At 40.1% G+C, this 23,025-nt stretch overlaps 1 protein-coding gene across 1 annotated transcript in view; it reads right to left on the bottom strand.

The window, feature by feature from the left end:
- Positions 1 to 1,875: 1,875 nt before the first annotated feature.
- The window catches only part of DNAAF5 (dynein axonemal assembly factor 5), a 29,822-nt gene continuing 8,672 nt past the window's right edge, over positions 1,876 to 23,025 (bottom strand). Inside the window, exons 3-13 of the mRNA XM_075565484.1 lie at positions 21,060 to 21,184; positions 20,713 to 20,831; positions 19,307 to 19,539; positions 16,157 to 16,369; positions 14,495 to 14,638; positions 13,934 to 14,102; positions 10,399 to 10,546; positions 6,887 to 7,037; positions 6,303 to 6,459; positions 5,849 to 6,040; positions 1,876 to 2,226 (exon numbers count right to left, since the gene is read on the bottom strand). Coding sequence (XP_075421599.1) covers positions 2,096 to 2,226; positions 5,849 to 6,040; positions 6,303 to 6,459; positions 6,887 to 7,037; positions 10,399 to 10,546; positions 13,934 to 14,102; positions 14,495 to 14,638; positions 16,157 to 16,369; positions 19,307 to 19,539; positions 20,713 to 20,831; positions 21,060 to 21,184 — 1,782 coding nt within the window. The 3' untranslated portion in view covers positions 1,876 to 2,095. The remainder of the gene's footprint in view (positions 2,227 to 5,848; positions 6,041 to 6,302; positions 6,460 to 6,886; positions 7,038 to 10,398; positions 10,547 to 13,933; positions 14,103 to 14,494; positions 14,639 to 16,156; positions 16,370 to 19,306; positions 19,540 to 20,712; positions 20,832 to 21,059; positions 21,185 to 23,025) is intronic.

Genomic DNA, 23,025 nt, shown 5'->3' with positions numbered 1-23,025 from the left:
TTTTTGTTTCTATAGCAACCATTTACAAAGTCACATCCCCATCCTCTTCTGAAACAGGTTCTGGCACGCCCTTTTTTTGAGCCCTGCCCTCTCTCTAGTAGTGCACTAATTGTATCTAGTGACTGCCTGGTCACATGATCTTCCCCACAGAACTTTGCATCTCTGGTCCTCTTCTGTTGCACGGACAGCCATTTAATGAACCCCCGAGATGAATCTTTGATCCATTCTCTTGTGATCGATCGGCAATCAGCAATATAGCTAATTACTTATTGTGTGGATTGTATTGATGCACATATTAAAAAGGAAACATATGCAGCTTGGACAGCTGCTTTAAATAAAATATAAAGTACATTGCGTAGGTTGGTTCTACTTTAGTGGAGTGTTAACTGTAGTTGGGGTGTTACTGTCCTGGATTTCTAGATGGAATGATTAAGGCGCTTCTTCAGAGAACTAAAACTGCACTAGTGCTGACACCACAAAACACACCAACACCCCAACACACACAATCAATTAAAAAAAATATATATAAAACACTTTATATAGACAAGTTAAAAACTTATAGATAAAACCATTGTTGCACAACAGCGTGTAAAAAGTCCCTCCCACACCTCGGACTGGATGGTAAGGCTAGCGTCCCAAAATGACTGTGAAAGGATGGTAAAGAACCCAAAACTGAGGGACCCAACCAAGGTCCTGGCTAGCATGGAGGAGGAGTTTATAACAGAAACTCCTGACGACTTCCAAGGAAGTACCATGCAATATGACAGTGTTGCAGTTAAAGGCTGAACCCGCAGGGTGCCTGTTCTTTATGTATAATAAAATGTGATGTTATAAAAAAAAAGGTGCAACCTTCCACACCCATTAAGCCAGGATTTTTTTAGATCCCCTGTTATAAAGGCATGCTGTCTCTAGGCAGAAAATATAAATTTCACCCAGCTTGAATGCAAAATCCAGAATGGAGGAAAAGGTCGCTCCTGTTCCACCCATGCACATCTCACAACTTGTATTTTTAGCGTCGGACAATAGATGTGCAATTTCTAAACACACAAATATAAAAACTTTATTTCAATAGAAAAACAAAAAGTTACATGGTTTAAAACATTTTTTTGAAACTAATTTGTTAAGGCAATACAATAATTTTCTTATTATTTGTAATACCAGAAGTTCCATCTTTGTTATGCCGAGTGTTAAAAGGATATCTACCCAAAATGATGCTCAGTGTGTCAAGTGTGCTCAGAATAGCTTTTCAGTTTATTACAGGCATACCCCGGTTTAAGAACACTCACTTTAAGTACACTCGCGAGCAAGTACATGTCGCCCAATAGGCAAACGGCAGTTCACGCATGCGCCTGTCACCACGTCCTGAACAGCAATACCGGCTCCCTACCTGTACTGAAGCTGTGCGCAAGCGGGGAGACTATAGAGCCTGTTACAAATGCGTTATTTACACCAGTTATACACGTATAGGATGATTGCAGTACAGTACATGCATCGATAAGTGGGAAAAAGGGAGTGCTTCACTTTAAGTACATTTTCGCTTTACATACACGCTCCGGTCCCATTGCGTACGTTAATGCGGGGTATGCCTGTACTATAATGAGATTACAGAATTAAGTCTGTGACAAAACCTCTTGTACTGTAAAATTGTGCGACAAAAAAAGAAATCAGATTCTGTGGTTTAAAAGAATCAATTACCCCTTTCACATACATGAAAATATTGCAATTAAGAAACTCAGGAGACTTCACAAAATCCAACATCTGCACATTTTTAAAACATTGAATGTCGTACAGTGTTTGATATCTAGTAGAATGCATAGATCAAGATTGCCGTTATTTTCTCAAACTTTTTTTTAAAAATAAATAAATAAAGGGAACTTTTGCCAAGATAAATATATTTTTTTATTAAAAATAGTAAAATAGAAGGCTTGAATGTCTTTGGAAACATTCACATACAGATGCCACTAAACACTTTTGGATGAAACAAGTTAATTCTGTATGGTAAATAAAATGGTTCAGAGAGGATAATGCCAGTTAAATATCAAATGTCAAATTCCATCGCAACAAAGGATGTGTGAACCACAGGGCTTCCGTAGATTCAGTCTTTACACGTGTGAATGTGCTGCAGAAGTTGATCACAGTAAACTGGGGATCTGTGTTTATGTCGGACGGCTTCAATCTCTTGTGCCAACAGAGATGGGTAAATAACACTCCCTTCTTTTAAAACTTCTGTAAGATGAAGACAAATGGCAACGTTAATTTCAAGAAACGTGTTTAAGCAGCAGCTTTTCAAAAAATAGTTTTTCTAGTGTTAAAAATATTGATTGTCCTATTGTCTATCTTCTGAGGACTGAATGGTAACTTTTTGACTGCACTGGGCTTTGGGGAGAGCTTCATGATAACCCAAAGCAAACTTAATATTTCAAAAGTTGATCTCCCCTTAAAGCATCAGAGGTTAAAAATAAAAACAACTTTAGAAAGGGGCGAGACTCGGTCTCTTAAAAATAGAATCAGCACGGACCAGCCTTGACCTGACACCTGTCACTTTAAAACCTTTGCCTAACACTAACCCTTCATTAATTTAACATAAAGCTTGTTTTCCTGGAGGACATTAGTGTCGCTAACTAGTCAAAGGTTTTAAAGAATAAATGTAGCTATAAAAAGCAAAGTATGTTTGAAATGCATGTTCAGAGTATAATATACACCACAAGAAATGTGTACATTGAAGCTTATTCTCTAATGTTCTGACCCATGTAGTTTACTTACCTAAAGGGAACAAGAAGTTCTTTCAAAATCCTTCACATCTCAAGTCTGGAATAAGTCACTGGTATCTATACTTTACTTCAGCGGTGCGCAAACTGGGGGGGCGCAGGTGGTTGCAGAGGTCCCGCGCTCTTCCCCAAGGCATTTAAATTAAATAACGGGGGACTGCGCGAGGACTTTGCAACCTGTACTTACCGAGATTCAGCCAGCTTCAGGATGCGTGACCATGGCAACGGTCATGTGACGTCACGGTTGCCATGGTAACCTGCCGGCAAATGATGCCGTGGGTCATGCGACACGACAGAATGCCATGATTAGTAGGATACAAGCTTTCAGGGGTCACTTCGTTCCAATCTTCATGTCTGAATTCTCCTTTAAAATGTGCCTTTCCACCAAAGAATGGTGGCTAATGTAATGTAAAGCATGTACCTACAAAAGCTAGAGATTCCAAAACAAGAAATATACGTGGCCCTACAAGCTCACAGTTGGCACACAATAGCCATCTACCAACACATTAGATGGATTTTATTCCATCAGTGTTTGTTGCTACTTGCTTCTCATACAAACACAATGCTTCTAGTTCAACTTTTGTAAAACATCGCCACCTTGTGATAATTATACAAAGCACAGCAGTGGCTGTCCCTTCACTGCAGGAAAACTAACCAAGGAGGATTAATCTAGAAGCACAATGCGTTGCAAGCCCCTGACAGCGAAGGGGTTAAAAACAAAAGTGCATGATGTAAAAATGGAGGTAAATTTATATTTTACTCACTACCTAAATTGTGACCAAAGAGTAAATGCACATTTAAATCTATTCATTGCAGGGGTGGCATCAACAGATTGCCTTACACATGGGAGTGTAAAGCATCAGATGTGTGGCACTGAAAGAATAAAAGTTCCACAGCCAGTGTGCGTGCAAGAGTCTGCAGTCTGTCGTAGGCTTCGTGATGAGTAGACGACATCCTCACAGAGTTGCCCGTCTTATAAATAGGCCCATCACTTTCCCTTCAGCACCAGCTCACAACATGCCACAATGATTTATGGAGATGCTCAAGGAGTCCATGTGTCAATGCATCATTCACGGATGAGGACACCCAGGGTGAATTTGTAGCGCTGCTTGTGCGGCGTAAAATGGACAAAAATCAAAAGATGACTAAGTCATCTGGCAATTTTCCAATAGAAAAAACATTGAAGTAAAACTTGCACTGGAAAAGTTTGTCTAATAAAAAAAAAGTGACACTGTGCACTCATTAGCATTTTGTTTCCCAGAATTCCTAGCTGCAGTGGAAGCATTGCATACTAGGAGATAACGGGGAAAAACAGGGTTGCAGACCTGTGAGACGTGCTCACAAGTGATATTTTTAGTTGCTCCTATAAAAAAGTATCCAAACCTCAAACAGGAAACAAACACTTTCTGGGATTTCTGAAATGATGTGCCCCTGAACTTGGTACTTACAAGATCACCAGCTTCTCTTTGCCCTAACTAGGAATAGGAGTTATTGAGTTTATCCTATTGATAGTTGGTGCTTGAACATATGTGGGAGACTTTCAGATTTCAGTCAGGGCTACGTTATTAGAGTTGAAAGGTGCGAGGGCAGGTGGGATTCTGGCAGTACAAGAACAGTGACCTCAGGCACAAGGGAGCAGCCAGAGGAAAGCGAATTCCTCCCAAGTCCAACTTCAACAAATTAAAAATACTTGTGACAGATGTGCAGGGGAAAAACAAAAAAAAAAGCCAATTACCCAGATGGGACCCCTTAAACATGTCCCTGGAATTAGTTCCCTTTTGACTCAGGAGGGATTGTCACTAACAATTCTACATAAATAAAAGGGCCAATTAAAGGCAGACGGCCTTATATGCATGAGCTCGTCTTGTTAAGCGTATGTTGGCAGCCAGAATTGCTTTCAGTGTGCTACATAAAAATGTATACAGCCCATCAGCTGGCTCAGTATTCCAGCTTATTTTCACACACACAGGACTGCACACCTTATTGGCATTTATAAAATGCTGAGAGATAAGAGATGGAGGTGGAACAGAGTATCTGCATATGGCCTTAACCACATAAGGCATTAGGATCGCCCTTCTGGGTGCACCTGGGGTGTTATACATGTTGTGTCTCTCCTGGTATGCAAACTTTTCTTATGTACAGAATTTGTTGGAGCAAGCAGATCTGGCAGGCTAGCACAGTGAGGGCTGCACCGCGACAAGTGGCCTCTTGTCCCAGGTAAGATAATGACAGGAACTGTACAGCTGAACAAAAAGTCAGTGGCAGTTGGAGGGGCAAGTCGCAGTTGTTGCCCAGACAGACTTGAGAATGGGGTGAGAATCTTCATGGCCTTTTCCATAACAACATGTTATATTTGGGGATAGCCGGCAGTTTGAGTTCTAAATGAACCGGTGTATAACCATATATTGTCTCCTTTCTTTAAGGGTACAAGTATAGGGGGATGGGGGGGGGGGGAAGAGAAGAGGGGTGTTACATTGGCTACTTATGCTGTATTCTTACAAAAAAAGTTATTGTGGAAGCACGAATATCACTTGAGGGCACAGACGAGAAGGCTGCTATTTAGACCTATGCCAGCTCTATCCAACCTTGGGCAAGTCACCGTTTCTGCTTGTTCCCCCAAGTATTAAAAATGTTGAGTTTGTAATAACAGGAACAAGGATACTAGTGAAAAAAGACCTGCTTTACGTTTACATACCTCTGAGCACACAGAAAAGGCTCAGAAATGATGCCTGGCCCATCTGTGAGCATCGCCAGATAAAAACTGTATGCTCTATTACTTTTTATTGGTTTCACTTGAAAAGGGACAATTTAAGCATAAACACCACGGCAGATGGTTTCAGCAGTATGTAACCTTAAAACAGACTCTATGGCACCTTCTCCGAACACCTTGCACAAACATCACACAAGGTACCGAAGAAAAACTCATTGAATTGTGTATTTTTGTTTTAAAAAGTATGAAAGTCTCCTGTACCACTTGCAGGGGGGGTTTTTGGCACCAATTTCAAAACTAATTATACCAATTAAAATAATTTTAATAGACTTGAAAATAAAACTTGGGGAAAAAAAAAAAACTATCTTACCTAATATTGTAGTCTGGATATGAATATCTGGATCATCAAGATGAACCAACAGACCTTGGTATAAAAATTCCAGATGGCTCTTAAATGTGCCCCTCTCATACTCATCGCTGATGCACTTAAACCAGAGATTTAGGGTTTTAGCAGCTGCTACCCGCACTTCATCTGAAGCATCATCAAGGCGTTTTAGGAGTTCTGTTAAACAAAATGGTATTAGAAAAGGTAAAACATTGTATTATAAAAAAAACGACAAATCATTGTCCATTTAGATACTGAGCTTGACATGCAAACCAACTCCTTACATTGCTCAGATTCAGAAATCCTTACCAACACCCATTCTATGCAAACTGAAATTTTAACGCGATCCCGGTAATAACGCGGTCTCATTCTGTGGCCCCCCAAGGACCGCGTTATAACGGGGTACCGCCGTATAATTAGAATACAGAATACTGCTTACCAGGATATATTTTGTTCAGTTTATCAGGGTCCAGCTGACTTTGGCAGATACTCAGAAGCGTCTTGATAATGCGGCAAGACATTAATCGAGTCATCTTCGAATCTTCTTCCAACGCGGTGATCACCTGCGGCATCAGAACATCTTCTACCTGAAGGACCTGTGACAGAATGTGCAGATTTAAATGAAAGGTGCTTATTGCTCGTTTGGGCAATTAACTTTTATTTTTACTATGCTTTTCCTCAAGCACTAGACTATAAATATATAGAACACTTCACCATGAACTTAAAACAATATTAAGATATAGATTTAGTTTTTATATTTTGTTAAGTGGGAATATAAAAAAATGGATACTCTCAAACGTCCAACTATATGATGTTAAACGTACAAAAGATGTAACCGAGGTGATAAAACCTTAGCGGTTACATGAAGAGGAAATGGATGTCAATGAAAACATGAGATTTTTTCAAATTGCAGAACCACAAACTGTGAAACCCCTTCTTGGCTGATACAGAGAACCGTGCCTCTATCTATTGAACGTCTCCCATTAATGTGTAATCCAACACCTTCTGCCCCTTTTACGGTACCTCTTCCTGGGACAGAATCTCACTTTGGAGAAGGGCCCACATGCAGGATACAGCCACGGTGCGGATGGCTCCTGCCGTCCTCCCAGCATGCCACTGCATATTTGGCACCAGCGTGTCCTTTATGAGGGTTTCAGAATAAGCATGGAACAGTCTATAAGCAACAACAATGAACATAATACTTTAGTGAATATGCCTTCAAAAGGTGTTTGTCAGGTACCGGTGACAAAAATAAGACCCCGAACAAACACTCCTACCACAGGGGCCTGTAAAGTGTTAACCCTCTGACAAAGAAGGGATTCATGTGACAAGATATGGGTGACCTTGGAAGCTTATCAAAGATCTGTTATCTTTGCACAAGAGATTGTCCCCATTGAAAATCCGCTATTTTCATTGGAAAATCTCACGGCCTTCTTTAAAGGGGATGCCCAACGTAGCATATTGTGTATTTAAGCAAGTTAGTTTATGGTTTAGAAATTATTCAGATCATTCTTAAAGTAACCGTTTTAGTTATAGCTTGTCAAAAATGAATATGATTTGTATTTCTCTAGAAACATTGGATTCATGCACATGTAGCAGCAATCTATGCTTATCTGTCTGACCAATGATGGCTTCATAATTACTTTGCAAGCACAGAAAAAAGTCTGGAGGACTAACAAACTAGCGTATAAACATCTAAACATATTAGCTCAAGATTGGAAAAACTATTCAAAAGCATGCGTTTACCATGGAAATATTAAGCGGAAAATGTAGTTAAAAATATGTCTATTTTTCGGATTTATTTTTAATTGACTGGTCACATGTGCAGAACAAGCGCAGTTACGTTACGATCAGGTACAATGCACGGTTATTCTCCTCCAGTAGGTGGCACTTTAAAACCAATAAAATGGGCTATTTGTAAAATGAAAGCTCCCTGTTTAAGATCACCACATTGGCCGTGTGTATTTTTAGCTTTTGATTGTGCATTGCTCTCGCTACCTCTGCAGCACTTAAGAAATGATCTGATAAGTGCATGAAACGTGTTGCATTACAGAATTGATCAAGCACGTTTGTTTGCAATACATAGCAGTGCAGAACGTGGCACGTTAGCATTAATTAGGCTTCATGATACACTTGCAATGGTGTGTGTGAAGTCACACAACAAAAAGAAGAACCTCCTAATAGAGCAATATTGTAAATGATTTACTGTATTACAGTGTTCAACAAGGGATCAGCGTTTCATTTAATAAAAAAAAACCCAGGTGGATACTACATTGAAATCCTTCTTTAAAAATATATGACAGCTGGTGAAGGACGGACACACGGACACGCATTTAAAATAAAAATATGCTACACCATCTGTGCTATTTGGGATATTGTATACCGTGTGGAATTTACAATTAAGGGAGAAGCGGCTCAGTGAGTAAAGACACTGACTGGCACTGAGTTTGGAGCAGGCAAGCCCGTTTCAATTCCCGGTGTGGCTCCTTTTGGACCTTGGGCAAGTCACCTTATCTCCCGGTGCCTCAGGCACCCCAAAAAAACAAAACAAAAAAAACAACCAGATTGTAAGCTCCACGGGGCAGGGACCTGTGCATGCAAAAATGTCTCTGTAAAACGCTACGTAAAACAAGTAGCGCTATACAAGAACATGCCATTATTAAGAATGATGAGAAAATATCGTCAGGAAAACAATTCAAAAGGAAAAAACGGACAACCTAAGCATGACATCCCAAAAGATCTAATTGTCCACACCGAAGCAAAAATAAATGGAGTATAAAAATCATAACATTTCAGACTCCATGGCGTTTGTCCGTGGTATATGAAATAGGGAGTCAAACTAATAATAATGAGGTTTTATCCCCTGTATTCGGAGTTCGTTTATAGGCCATTAAATGGCACGAGTGCTTATGAGCGCTCTCTCTGGTGTGTGTTCACTGTTATTTTCTGTTTCTTACACGGGGAAGAAACACCCTGCGTTTTCTTCCATGATGCTTAAACTTAAGTTAGATGATATAGGCATATTTGTCTAACAGCTATTGTCTTATTTCATATGAAAATGAACATTTTGCTGTATAAAGTGATACCAAAAGGATATGATTACACACATCCGGAAGTCTAAAGCTTGTTCAACTTAAATAACTGGAGGTGAAAGACCTCAAATGTGTCCCTCTCAAAATGTACATGCACAATTACAATTATTCTTACAACTGCCAAATCCCATACAATGGGGTAGGACCCTTCATGTGTGACCAAGAAGGCATCCCCTATTTGTTAGGGCTACCAGGTTAATTTTTAATGAGAAGGGTATTGGAAAACAAAATGTTCACTTCTAGGGGACACATTTTTCTTCCCTTATATTACATCAAATATGTTTTTGATCTCCAAAATTGGATGCATGAAAGGAAAGAATCCCACTAAAAGAATACATAGTCAGATAGGATCAACCTCCAACTACTACATGGATCAGATCCCGAGTCCTACAGTGGGAATGTTTGGGAGATTCCTTCACAAACAGGTTAATATTTCAAGGACATTTAAACGGAGCAGGAAGAAACAGACCTGATGGCACAAAAGGACGCGTGGCTCTAACTGGCTCTTTCAGCAAGAGCTCATCTCATACAATGCAAAGAACAGGAGGTTTCTCGCGCGTCTTTTCTTTGTGCGCTACGCGTCTGTGGCACAACCTTCTCTTCAATGAGTGATGCACGCCATTCATTGCTCCTGCTCTCCCAATGCCCCCAGCAACAAGATTCACAACCAAGATTTGTATATTTTCCCATCAGTCATTATGTATAATTCCTTAATGTGTTACATATATTGAAGAATGAGTACAAATCATTAAAAACAAAAATTGCTGAGTCATTAATGGAGCAATCCAAGCAGTTTTTTTTTTTTCCTCCATTTTTTTTTTTTAAATACAGGTTTGAAGCAGGGGGTCTCCGGAGCTGAACCTGGTTAATTTCGGCTCCTGGGGTCCCTCTGCTCCTGGAGATACTTACCAGCGAAGGGGGTGCCGGTATCTCTACAGTTTTCAGCTTCATCACATGGGGCTATATGAAGCCACACCTGATGACGTCACGGCTTCCTATAGGCCCACAAGCTTTGAAAAGTGAACCCGGAGCGGCTAACAGCACCCACTACAGAGGTAAGTACCTCCGAAAGCATGGGGTCCTCGGAGCTGAAATTACTGGGGTTCAGCTTCGCAGACCACATGCTTCAATTCTGTACTAAAAACAAAACAAAACCACTGTTTAAATTGCCTTTTTAAGATACAGAAACCGCAATTTCTATCATTATAAAATCTTAACGTTTTTCCTTTTATCCTTAGATCCCACAGAATTTAAGTGCATATTTTTTCCCCTGAAATAAAGTTAATTGAGAGACATTTCTGTGCAGGACAAGACAGAACAATATGCCATTGAAACATTCCTGTCTGTACCATTGTGTGTCTAGTGCCAGTCGAGCCCAACAATCTGTGAATGAGTGTTCATTGTTTTGCAATATGATGAAAGTTACTGCAAAGCTCAACTTACCCTTGAGAATTTACAGTTTCGTTTGCTTTTAGCAGCAGTTTTGACAACATGGTGAAAAGCTTCAAGCGCATCTGTGGTTCTCGGGTTGGTTGAAGGCAGGTCTTCAAAATTGGCATTACCAGATGAAGAACTTCTCCAATCACCGGGCCTGGAAATAAACACTATTCATTCTCAGAAGCTGTATATGCGACCCTTGGTTTACTACTATGTCTGGTATTCTCATCCCTTTATTGTATTAATTGCCCGTACTTTAAATTGTTTGTACTGTAAAGGACTCCACCCAAAGCATTTCCTACTGGTGACAGTCTTCATTAACACCACCAGAAGAAAAGAAAGTGGCAAACAGGAGAGGGTTTGTATGCAATACCATACAGAAGCTTAAAGTAGGCACAAAATCTCTGGATTATGTGTTTTTAAAGATTTACACTTTTTCAGTCAACACCTTAAAATGAGGCAATGGGAAAGAAAACTTTTAAAAGATATAATTAATGTACTTCTTACATTTTCTTCACAGCTATGATAACTAGGGTCAGGTTTTTCCACAATGTGTGAATGTTGCTATTCAAGAAAGGATTACAAGTTTACCTCTTCATATATTCATCCAGCACAAGTGAACGATATCCCTGCATCAGCACAGGTGGCACAGTCAGAATTACCACCCCCTGTGCTGAAGCAGGGATATCCCCAATGCCTGGCCTGTTGTTGGCCCTTGAAGACTGGAGTTGGCCGCCCTGCAGCAGGCTCATAATTATTCAGCAGTCTTCTGCCACAAGGCACCTTGTGGTGCTGCATCGTGCCCAACTCTGTCGTTACATACGTTGCTTGGTCAAAACAGTTTGGTCCTCTTTGATCCCAACGCCACAGGTTTTAGGTGTTTATTTGAATTTAAGTTCTAATAGGCGCTTTGGTCCTGTTAAATCTTAGGGTGACGTAGTGACACCTTCTGGGGAAAAGCATAAGGCATCTTCAGAGACCGGGTTATTTTACAGGCAAAGAATAAAACTAGAATTTCCCTTTTAATCCAGTAATATGCATTACACCTCAACCTAAAAATAAATAAATCTATAGATCCACAAACGGATAACCAGAACTTTTTTTTGTAACAAATAGAATGACCAAAGAACAAGGAACAGCCTCCAAGTTTTAGCACAGACTTGCTTAGCACAGATAGACCTTAATTAGCAACATTATTCTGCAGCTTCTGTCGGTTGGGAAATAATTGTGGCATAACGTGGCAGAGGCATCTGCCCCTGGGCAAACCGACTGTGAATACCTGAGAAACCAAGTACATATTAGGATGCAGAATGCCACAAAGAACATATTGTGATAACTCCTGTTGTGGGAGTGTAACCTGTAACCCCTTAAGTGCACTGCAAAGCACTCCAGCGTTGGAGGTTAGAAGGTAGCTGCTTTAACATTTCCCAACATAATGAGAAGTGTTCAAATCACTCTCTTAAGAGCCCGGTACAAGAAGGCTAAAGGTACAAGTAAATGCAGGCATCATACAGTTTCTATGCCTGCGGCCAGGTTACACAGGATTTGGTTTAAAACCAGAGACAGAACATGAAACACAGACAAAGCCCGGTGCTACATCCAATGACACAAATACACAGTACAGTGCCTAAATATATATATATATATATATATATATATATATATATATATATATATTAGATATCTTTTGAATAAAACTGTTGTAAGCCCTTGAGCCCCTCCAAGGCAGACCACATCTCAAGGGTCCTAACACTAAAATAAATTCTTAATAAACTGTATATTACTAGGAAGAATGATTTATAATAAATCTGTCAAAATTAGTTGCATAGTTCTAAGTCTGATTGAAGCTCTTATTAACCTGTATAATACTGTACCAGGAAAATTACTCTATTAGATTTGTCGCAATCAAACAGCATGCAGGTTCCCATGAGTGTGGAAGGTGGAATGGAATGAGCTTTAACCATTCCCTAGTTTGAAGCTCACCCCCCTCCCACTTTTAAATGGTTAAAGCTTGGCTAAAGGCCAAAGGGTTAAACTAAATGATCTCTTTTCAAGAGAATATATAAGTATTTAATGTGTATTTCTGTCATGTTGGATGTAGCATTGGGCTTCTCTGTCGTCTGTAATATACAGGTTATTAAGAATTTATATTAGTGTTAGGACCCTTGAGACGTGGTCTGCCTTGTAGGGGCTCAAGGGCTTACAACACTTTGGCCAAATAGTTAAACTAAAAGACCATTTTATTCAAAAGATATATATATATATATATATATATGCACTGTACTGTGTATTTGTGTCATTGGATGTAGCACTGAGCTCTGTCTGTGTTTCATGTTCTGTCTCTGGTTTTAAATCTATATTGCCATGCTCAGTAGCACTCCTCTTTGACACTTGTACATACATACATACATACATACATACATACACACATACACACATACACACATACACATGCATACATATACACATACAAACATACGTTGTGGTTATTTTGGGGGTTCAATATGAGCTTATAGGGGTCCTGTATGTTTTGTACAATTTCGCCAAAATAATAATATTCAGGTGTATAAATGGCCTATTTTTGTTTATACTTCGTATGATCTCCTCATATCCTGTAGAATCCGCTAATACAAGACTATAGCTGCACACACAGGGGCACATGCATTAAGTACCTGTACAGGGTTCTGCACCTGTTTCCGCTCTGACTCCCACTGACTGCAATGGGATATAACTCCAGAGCGCACGCGCTGCATGTGTCCTAAAGCGAGCAACCTGATTTTCAAAGGTCTGGCAGCAATATACAAGGAGGATGCATTTTAGGCCAAATAATCATAACAGATTAGCCACGGGAAATACGCAAATCCTACATTTGTAAATTCTGAAACAAAATAGTACAAATTGGCAGCAATGTGACCTACTTTAGACAGTTTTAGTGTACATCTGCGTTTCCCCAAAGGCGGACAGCCTGATGGGGCTCCCCAAGAGCTGCTCCCCTCTGCACAGGACCAGCGTGCTAAGGCTTAACATTTGAGGAACGTCAACCCCACCCACTGGAATGCTAATGAGCCAAGAGGACACAAAGAACTTTGTTTTCACAACTGCATTGAATCTCAACCACCCCAGTGTACATCTGCGTTGCCCCAAAGGCGGACAGCCTTTGGCACAGCCAAAGGGTGTGAGCCGCTTGCTGATGTTAAAGTGATGTTAAAGCTGCTCTATTTCAAATCTGAAACTCACCAGCCCTTTATCCCCTGTACCCAATATTCCAACTCTATCTGTCCATGAAATGTCTGAGTTGACTGCATAACACTGTTCTTTTACTGTAACCATGTATTGTTATAACTCTGTGCCCAGGACATACCTGAAAACGAGAAGTAACTCAATGTATTACTTCCTGGTAAAACATTTTTATAAATAATAAACAGTTGGGGACTTTAAATTGTCCAAAGTTGATTCATTTACAAATAAATTGAAAGTGTTCGCTCACGTTATAGCACCCCCAACATTAGGCTGTCAGGTGGAACTTCACAGGGATCCTTACCCGACTCACTCACTAGGACTTCAAACTGAACTCGTTCTATTGAATAGCTGGTCCAGTGCTCATGAGTTTCTGATACCCATTCTAACAACTGTTGTATGTGTAATCTATACAGATCCTGGAGTCCACTTAAGTCTTGAACTTCAGCTAAAGACAGCAGTGCCCCTTGAACCTGTATTAAACAAGAACAATATTTTCAGTTCACACTGTACACACTAAAAATATATTATAGATCATAAATGTGGTGCAGGTATGATCTGATACCAAAGAATGAGTGCACTACTCTAACACAGGTAGGTGTGTGTATGTATGTCTATCGACATAGAAATACAATGCTTGCCAGAAACGATACAAGTATTACATAGGCCAATTAAATGATTGGCCAAGAATACAAACTCAGGAAAAACAGGTAGAGTAATAGTTCTGTATCCGCTGATTGGTATTCTGAATGACCCACACAAGATCTGCTTTAGAGGAAAAACTGTACCTGACCACAAATATCATATAATTGTTTAACTAGAAACAAAAGCCATTGGAGAAATAGAAATATATGGAACACAATACCTTTCCATAAAGGCTTTCAGATGCTGGACTGGCCAATATTGCGATCAGGACTTTCATACAATGTAAACTGATTTCTTTGCAATCTCGCTGGCACACATCAATTAAGGACTGGATGCAAGACAGCAACTGCTCTGTGTAAAGAAGCTGAGACCATAACAACAGAGAACATATTAAAAATGTTTCACAAGAAGCTCTTTTTGATTTAGATCAAATCATAAATCTAGAACACGAAAAAAAAAACATTTCGGCAACATCTGTGACATTATGTTCCATTCAAATTGTTAAGTATTTCATACTCCACGTCTGTAGCAAACTCGGGTATATACACGTCCGCTAAGTATTTATTTCATTTTTATTTGGTAGAGTTTGATTCCTGCTTCTTGTTCTACAACATCGTTTGGCATCATTTGTTATCAGACATGCAACGCCCATAAATTAGCCAGTGGCTGTGAAGTCAGAATAAATCCCTTCCACCTACAGCATGTTCTCTAGTTTCATATGGTTAGATTATATCTTCTCCTTGTACAGCCGCTAATGCACTTTATACCACTACAGCTGTCGGCACCCTGCTGCTCATGTGAACTTCATAAAAAACGGTTTCGTCATTACAAACATCTATCTGACTGTGAAGCATGTAATAAATAAATATCAGTTGGCTTTCAACACTACACAAAAAAAGGTTCAACCAAATATAACAAATCGGGGTCCGGTGTTGAAGTTATATAAATGGAGAGAAATAGTTAGGAAGCCCAATATTTCTAAATAACCCAGCTTGTGTCCATTTCAACAATAGCAATGTATTGCCATTTAGTAAACACTTTTTCAAACCTACATATCATGTTTCATTCACTAAACTACCAGGTGCAGTGTTTTGCTTCATACACCTGGGAAAGAGCCATGCACACACATTTCAGCCTGCTATTAAAGGGAGATCAGAGCTCCCAGTGATTGAAATAGCATGCTGTGCCGACACCATATCATTTTAAAGATGATAATTTTGATTCCACTAAAGGACTGGTTTAGTTTGAGAACTTCTTGCCAGACTAGATTAAAGTCACATGTATGGACAGTCAATCAACAACACAATATTGAAGCAGCTAGTGGCAATTATTGTGCGTCTTAAAAGAGGCCATGAATGGTCAATGTATAGTAAGGCTTTGTTTGTTTTATTCCCATTGACAGCACAGATGTACAAAAAGTCATTGTTACTTAACTTCGTATATATCAACAGTTTAATAATTGCTGAGATTACTATTGGCTAAGCAAGAAAAGAAACCATTGGCCTTTGTTTCAATTCAGCCTAGTATGATCAAATTATAGGGCATTATTTATCAGGATTAGCCCCAATACATTTCTGTTACAGTACATTTCTCAGCAAAATATATATCTTTTTAAAAGTTTAAATTACAATTTTGTGGCTGCAGAATTATACAAAGAACTAGGGCATATAAAACAGAACCCTGGTCTTTTTATCAATTTTTATTATGTTTTAATCATCTGTCGTCAAATGGCGAGACCGCTTTCCCCCTAAATTGGCTACTGTACTGTAAATACCTTTCCCCCTGTACAAATGGTAAAATCCTTGAAATATCCTGCTCTTCGCCCATTCCCCCTCTCCCATGATGACTTTGTGGACAGTTTCAAGCTCCTGGAATGACTTACCTTTTCTGATCCCTGACAGATCTCAGTCTGGGAAATCACAATGGCGATCCGATTCAAATGAGGCTTCAGCATCTCTCGCGAGCTTCCCCTAACGCATGCAACCAGAATCATCAGGTGGGAAGCCGAGGGAGCCTTGTGAAGTGAAGACAAAATCAGCTTCAGAAACACCTCCGTACTCACAAACGTGCCAATTAACTCGGCTGATTTCACACTCTGCAAAAGAAATGGAACAAATCGTAGAAACCAATAAAAAGGTGTTAGCAGTATGGTCTGCTTTTAAAATATTTCCACGCTAAAACGGACATTTTTTCATCAGGTTTTTCTGCGTGTGGAAATAACGTGATTACCAACTTCTTTGCCAAACATCCAATTTCCCTTTATAATAAGAAACCACAATTAAACACAAATAGAAAATACCCAAGTACATATACAAAGTGGATTTATTTTTTGCTTCTATTTAGCGCTTTACTTTGACCCTATTAAACATTTTAAAAATGCAGGTTCTCAGACCCTAAAGTGTCATATTTTAGGGCCAAGTTATACAGTACCCCAACAAACATTTCTTCTATCTACTCCTCGTGTCTTGCATTCCCAGTTATACAGCCGTGCAGAAAAATGACAAGTGCCACTACGCCTGTGACAGAGAGACCATCACCCGTTGGGTGCTTTGCAATGCATTGCACACCACCTTGGCACTCAAAGGGTTAAATGCGTCGCAGACTTTCCCTGCGCGGCTTCAGAACTTTCAGCTTCTACATTGAACCCCCCCCACGTTTATTTTGTATATTTGTTTTAAAATGCATTTTTCCACCAGTGAAGGAGTAAATGCACCTTTAGAATAATTCACTTACGCAACAAAACGGCTCAAAAACAAACTGCCACCTAGAAGTAACAGCTGTCTATCAAGTTAACTGATAATATATGATCATATGAGGTATTAATGGTCCGTCAACGTGATGCATATGAAATGTGATACAGCAGTTTATAGAGAGAGACCATTATAGTAAATGTGGTGATTTTCAGATATGTAATACCTGCCGAGATTAGCATTAAGGATGAAGTTCGTAGCCTAAAGACATTGTCACTTCGTTCATTTGCTCCTCATGACATGTGAACATGGGCAACACCTGTGATGCTAAACAAAGCTACGCATTGTTATCTGTGAATGAATGAACTCCTAAGCGTTTGCGTCATACAATACGCCATTTATCTTCACCCAAAACAGTTATTGTGGACATGTTATTGTGCCATTAAAAAAAAAAAAATCTCTGAAAATGTCTATAATTATCAGCAAGTGAATTCACTGCATTTATAGTTCTTTTGACAAATACAAAATGACTAGTAAAATAATATTTGACAAGAACAAATACCAAAAAGAAAAACAAAGCTATCAAAATATACACTGTCATATTAGCAAACTCTAGTTGAATCCAGTACATGCATCTAAAAGTCTGCTTGTATGTGGGGTCTGCTCTGAGAAGGATTTCAGCTGGTTTTGTTGCAAGAACGGAATTTATAATCTAACACCACAAACACATCTTGTACGGCAATCAGGTTGTTAAAGATGCATAGCGTGTTCCAACACAAATACACTTCGTAGCAGAAAATTATTTAGAAGCTGTTGCCAGCTGTTTCCCCTCCATCCTAAAACATGTCCTAGATATAAATAGCATACAAAATAAATAAAGTAGCATACAGCTTGCTGCAGGTAGTAAGGTTCAGTCAAAGAACCCAGCGCTAATACACAGCATGACCCATCCCCTGGCTGGGATATTAGTACAGAGTCAGGCCTCAGAGGAGGGGGCTTTGTATAAAGGGTTTTCTAAACCAAATGAAGGCACATTGCTTTGACAATTAATGTACTTATCTGAAATGTTTAGAGACATATGTTGGTATGTAATTATTCATGTTCTTACATTCGTCATGTTGTCTTAACATTTGTATGGCGTGCATCAGGTTAAATGACATGTACATAATTGCAATTGCAGAGACAGGTTTGCTGACTTGCATTGGTTGCTTACGCCAAAAAAAAAATTGCGATGCATTTGTGACGCACAACAGTAGCACGTGCTTGTAGTGTAATAGTTCATCGGACATTTACATACATGTACAAGAGACTACATCTAACTCCACCCGCACACACATATTGTGTTTATACATTGGTGCACAGAGATGCCCTAAATTCTTCTGTGCATCTTTTTAACAATATCCCTTAAAGCGACACCCTTAATGTCTACATTTATAAAGCAATTGGCGGAACGGTAAGTGACGGTGTTTGTGTGGGAGATCAAATTGGCGAAGGCCCAGAAGTTAGTAAATGGTGCAACGCCTTAGGACACCTTAAATACAATTCACTGGATATTTGTAGACTATGGCACCGATTTACAAAAGGGTGCTAAACTTTAGCATGCCTTTACTCCCATTGATATGAATGGGAGCGGAGCTAAAACACAAGACACTTTTGTTAATCTGTGCATATGTGTTCTGCTCCTTTGTGTTGAAGCAGCAATTCTGCAGATTACCTGCACCTCCCCCCTCCATTTTGTGAAGTTGCTTGAAGATGGGTGTCTTCCAAAGTAGTTCTGCTAGGTTTCTATGCCAGAATAGCCCTCCCTATTCTATCTGCAGAAATATTTACATTTTTATGGAGAGAGTTTGACCTCTTGCAATAATGTCACTTGCCAGCTTCCTCTCTGAGTTCAACAGCAATGGTTACAAAGTAGGATGGAGCCAAAGTGGGCCAAATAAGTCAGATCTGAATCGCTCTCTTTCACAGGCAAGGCTGTGCTTATAGTGCTGGCGAAGCTGACGTCACGCTGCAGTTGCTGGAAAATCAAATTGAAGTGACTTCCAGCGATCAAGCTGAGCTTACTATAAGCGCACGCGTCGGCGTCAATACATTTGTTTTGACGCGCGGTCGCCGGCACTATAAGCGCAGCCTAAGACAGCAGTAGCCCATCTCTTCGAGACACCTCCATTCAGGGAAGACACACACACACACAAACACAAATACTTCAACAGGGGAGGATTGCTGCTTTACAATAACTCACATTAACAAACTGTAAGTGATCCTGTAAGTGCAATACAATATCAAGATGAAAAGAACCTTTGGTTTAGTAAACATGATACACATACAGATTTCAAACTCACGTTGTGAACCACTTGACTTTCTTCATCTAAACATGATCGGTATAAGGTATTCAGTATAAGCTCCATATGCTGTGTAATGTGATCCTCTGCATGCAGCAGCAAAACAGTCAGAAGCTGTGAAGCTTTAATCCTTGTTCCGACAACCCAGTCTGTTATGTCGTGACTGATCGCTGGAAGAATTTTGGATAGGTTTCTGAAAATGAGCTCACGGCATCCCAATCCTGGTCTCTCTACTGAAATGGAAACCAGGAAGAAAAAAATACAATTACAAAAACCTGTTTTTTCACCTTAGAAGAGTATCTAGGGCTTCGATTTTTCTGTCCATACAATTACAAAAATGCAGACATTAAAAAGGACAGTAATATAATAGCAGCACTAAAATATGGCAGTAAATGGTCAAATTAAATAGCATTTTTTTAGGGTGTAAAAGTTCTATATAACGTTGAAAGGAAGTATTCTAGAAGTAAAGGAAACCAAATTTCTATGCTGACTATTGGTTTTTCATTTCTCGTTCTAAACAATCTATAGCTTTATTCTATGGCCTGAGGCAATACATTGTGTATACGCTATGCCAGGGGGGCTCAACTCCACTTCTCAACTCTTCCCCCCCCCCAACCCCCCAACAGGTCAGGGTTTCAGGATATCCCTGTTTTAGCTCAGGTGGCTCAATCAATCCCTGCTTCAGCACAGGTGGCTCAGAGGCTCAGTCTGATTGAGCCACCTGAGCTGAAGCTGGGATACCCTGGAAACCTGACTTGTTGGTGGGGCGGGGGAAACTTGAGGACTGGAGGTGAGCCCCCCTGCTCTATGTAACCCCATTCAGCATGGAGCACCAAAGCACTCCTCTTTTTATTAACTTCATGTCTGTCACCATAGGTAGACCTTATATGAACAGCAAAACCAAAAATGAATGGCCAGCAGCCGCCTAAACAAGTAGGTGCCGGATGAATGAAACATGGTATAAGAATCATATGCAGGAGTCTGCGAGACTGTGCTCGTGGGGAAAGCACTATGGATGGAAGATAACAGATTCCACCTATTATTCACATCAAAATGTTGGACAAAAACTTTGGATCCTAACCTCACACCAAGAGCAAAAGGTGTAGCAGCTATTGTAAGGCTCGAAGGTCTAAGGAAGACAAAGCTCATACAGCTAGGTCAGGTGCATGACATGCTCTGTAAATACCCATCAAGCAGCTGTTTACAAGTACAGTTAAGGTGTCTGGGATGATGAAATGCCCATTGAAGTTGTCACATCATACAAACCTAATAAAACAGCACATAAAATCAATACGGTATTATTGCTTATTCCTGTGGTACCCCATGGTTATGCATTAACAGCCTGGACTCCTATTTTAAATAAAAGGAGACGTATCTCCATGAATGTCATTTCACAGATTACGCACCTCCTGCTGGGTAGCATGAAGGACTGGCAGCACTGAAGTCAAGCTTGTCTTTCAGATCCTCCTCGTTCTCTTTTTCCCACTGAAGACCAATTTTCTTCCAGTAAAAGAGAGCCAGTTGCCTACATCCGAGAAACAATTATTAAACCAACCGGGCAGAAAGAAAATGAAAAGAAAACATGAACAAATCACAATTGTTGGGCAGTAAATAAACCACACCTGGTTTATATAAAGATAGTGTAGATAACAGAATTACAACACAATATACTCTCCTTTGAAAGTGTGTGTGTCATGAGACAGACAGACAAACACCTATCTTCTAACACCAAGTGACTGTTTTGTGCACTTACCTAAGCTCAGGCATGTCATCCGTAGTGCTGCTCAGCAGAAGAGGTATCAATTTATGGAAATAGGAATATCTATCCGCCAGATCCAAAAGCCAATTTCCAACTACAATAGTAACTGCTTGCCGAACCTTCAAAATAAAGCATAAATGCACATGCTACATCAATCACTGAGACAAAATGTGTGCTCATTGTATATTTAGGATAACAGTGGAAATTTGTTTTTTGAATCAAAACTGAGGGCACACAAAAAAAGTATCGCATTAATTAGCTGCTAAGCAGCAAAGAAGAATTTTACTGAAACAAAAAGCTGTTATCCCCCATTGTTGTCTTAGTTCGCCCTGGAAAGCAAATAGACATGAATTTGTTTAGGAAAAAACAATGTACATTGTTGTGTCAGACATACATTATCTCCCAATATAACATCAGCAGACGGCCTAAATAATAACCCCAAGGAAAAAATATATTGTCATGATCATTTCTACTTTCTTTTCTGGCTCAATTACATTTCCGGCTAATAATTTTCAATTGCCATTGGTGAATTTAGAGGCCGGCACGGCTTGACCAAGTAATACCTTGAGACAAAGATACAGACAGTCCAGAAACAAGGCACTCGCGTATTAGTAGAAGTAGTGCACACCATCCTGGTGTCAGAAGAGCAGCACATCATGCTTTGGCTCCCAATGGAACTCTTGAAAAAGGCTCCGTTGGAGGCTGAAACATTGAGATTAAATGCCACCCTTTTGGACCTTGGCGTGCCTGTCCCGTTATTAATGCACCAGTGAAAAGGACTCGAACAGACACAGAAATTGTGTCTGCTGTCTTATTCCTAAAATAACCTAAAATAAATAGCCCTGGTGTTAAACAAAGACTTAAATAAAGCAAGATCCTTCAAACATGCAACAGATATACCATTACCCAAAAAGAGCAAGCGTGACCCTACTTGTCTTTCTAACTATCGACCTGTCTCCCCTCCTGCCTTTTGCCTCAACTCCTTGAACGTCTTGTATTCTCTCATTTGCTCCATTTTCTCAACAACTATTCTCTCCAAGACCCTCTACAATCTGGCTTCCGCACTGCTCACTCCACTGAAACAGCCCTTACTAAAATAACTAATGACCTCCATGCTGCCAAAGACAGAGGTCATTACACTCTGCTCATACTACTCGACCTCTCTGCAGCATTTGATACTGTGGACCACCCTCTTCTCCTTCACATTCTCCATACTCTTGGTATTCATAACAAAGCTCTATCCTGGATCTCCTCCTACCTCTCCCATCGTACTTTGTGTCTTTTCTGCTAACACTTCCTCCTCTATCGGTCTCTGTGGTGGTACCCCAGGGCTCTGTCCTGGGACCGCTGCTCTTTCCCTAGGTGACCTAATCACATCTCAAGGGGGTTAAATATCACCTCTATGCTGACGACACACAAATTTACTTTTCAACCCCAGACCTTACACCTGTTGTACAGAATAAAGTTTTTGAATGTCTCTCTGCGATATCATCCTGGATGGCCCTCCGCCGACTTAAACTTAACATGATAAAAACAGGATAAAAACAGAACTCCTCATACTTCCTCCCAAACCTGGCCCTACTACCTCCTTTCACATTACTGTTGGAATTACTATCATTCACCCAGTAGCCCAAGCACGCTGCCTAGGGGTCACACTTGACTCCTCTCTTACATTCAAAACGTATCTAAAACCGGTCGCTTTTTCCTCCGCAATATTACAAAGATACGCCCTTTCCTCTGTTACTTGACTGCTAAAGCTTTGACTCAGGCCCTCATTCTCTCCCGTCTCAATTACAGTAACCTCCTGCAGTCCGGCCTTCCTGCCTCTCACCTGTCTCCCCTACAATCTATCCTAAATGCTGCTGCCAGAATCACTCTACTCTTTCCTAAATCTGTTTCAGTATCTCCTCTGCTGAAATCACTCTCCTGGCTTCCTATCAAATCCCGCATCTCACACTCA

This window comes from Ascaphus truei, chromosome 11 (genome assembly GCF_040206685.1).
Source record: "Ascaphus truei isolate aAscTru1 chromosome 11, aAscTru1.hap1, whole genome shotgun sequence".
NCBI classification, from domain to species: domain Eukaryota; kingdom Metazoa; phylum Chordata; class Amphibia; order Anura; family Ascaphidae; genus Ascaphus; species Ascaphus truei.
This window is presented reverse-complemented; position numbering and strand designations above follow the sequence as displayed.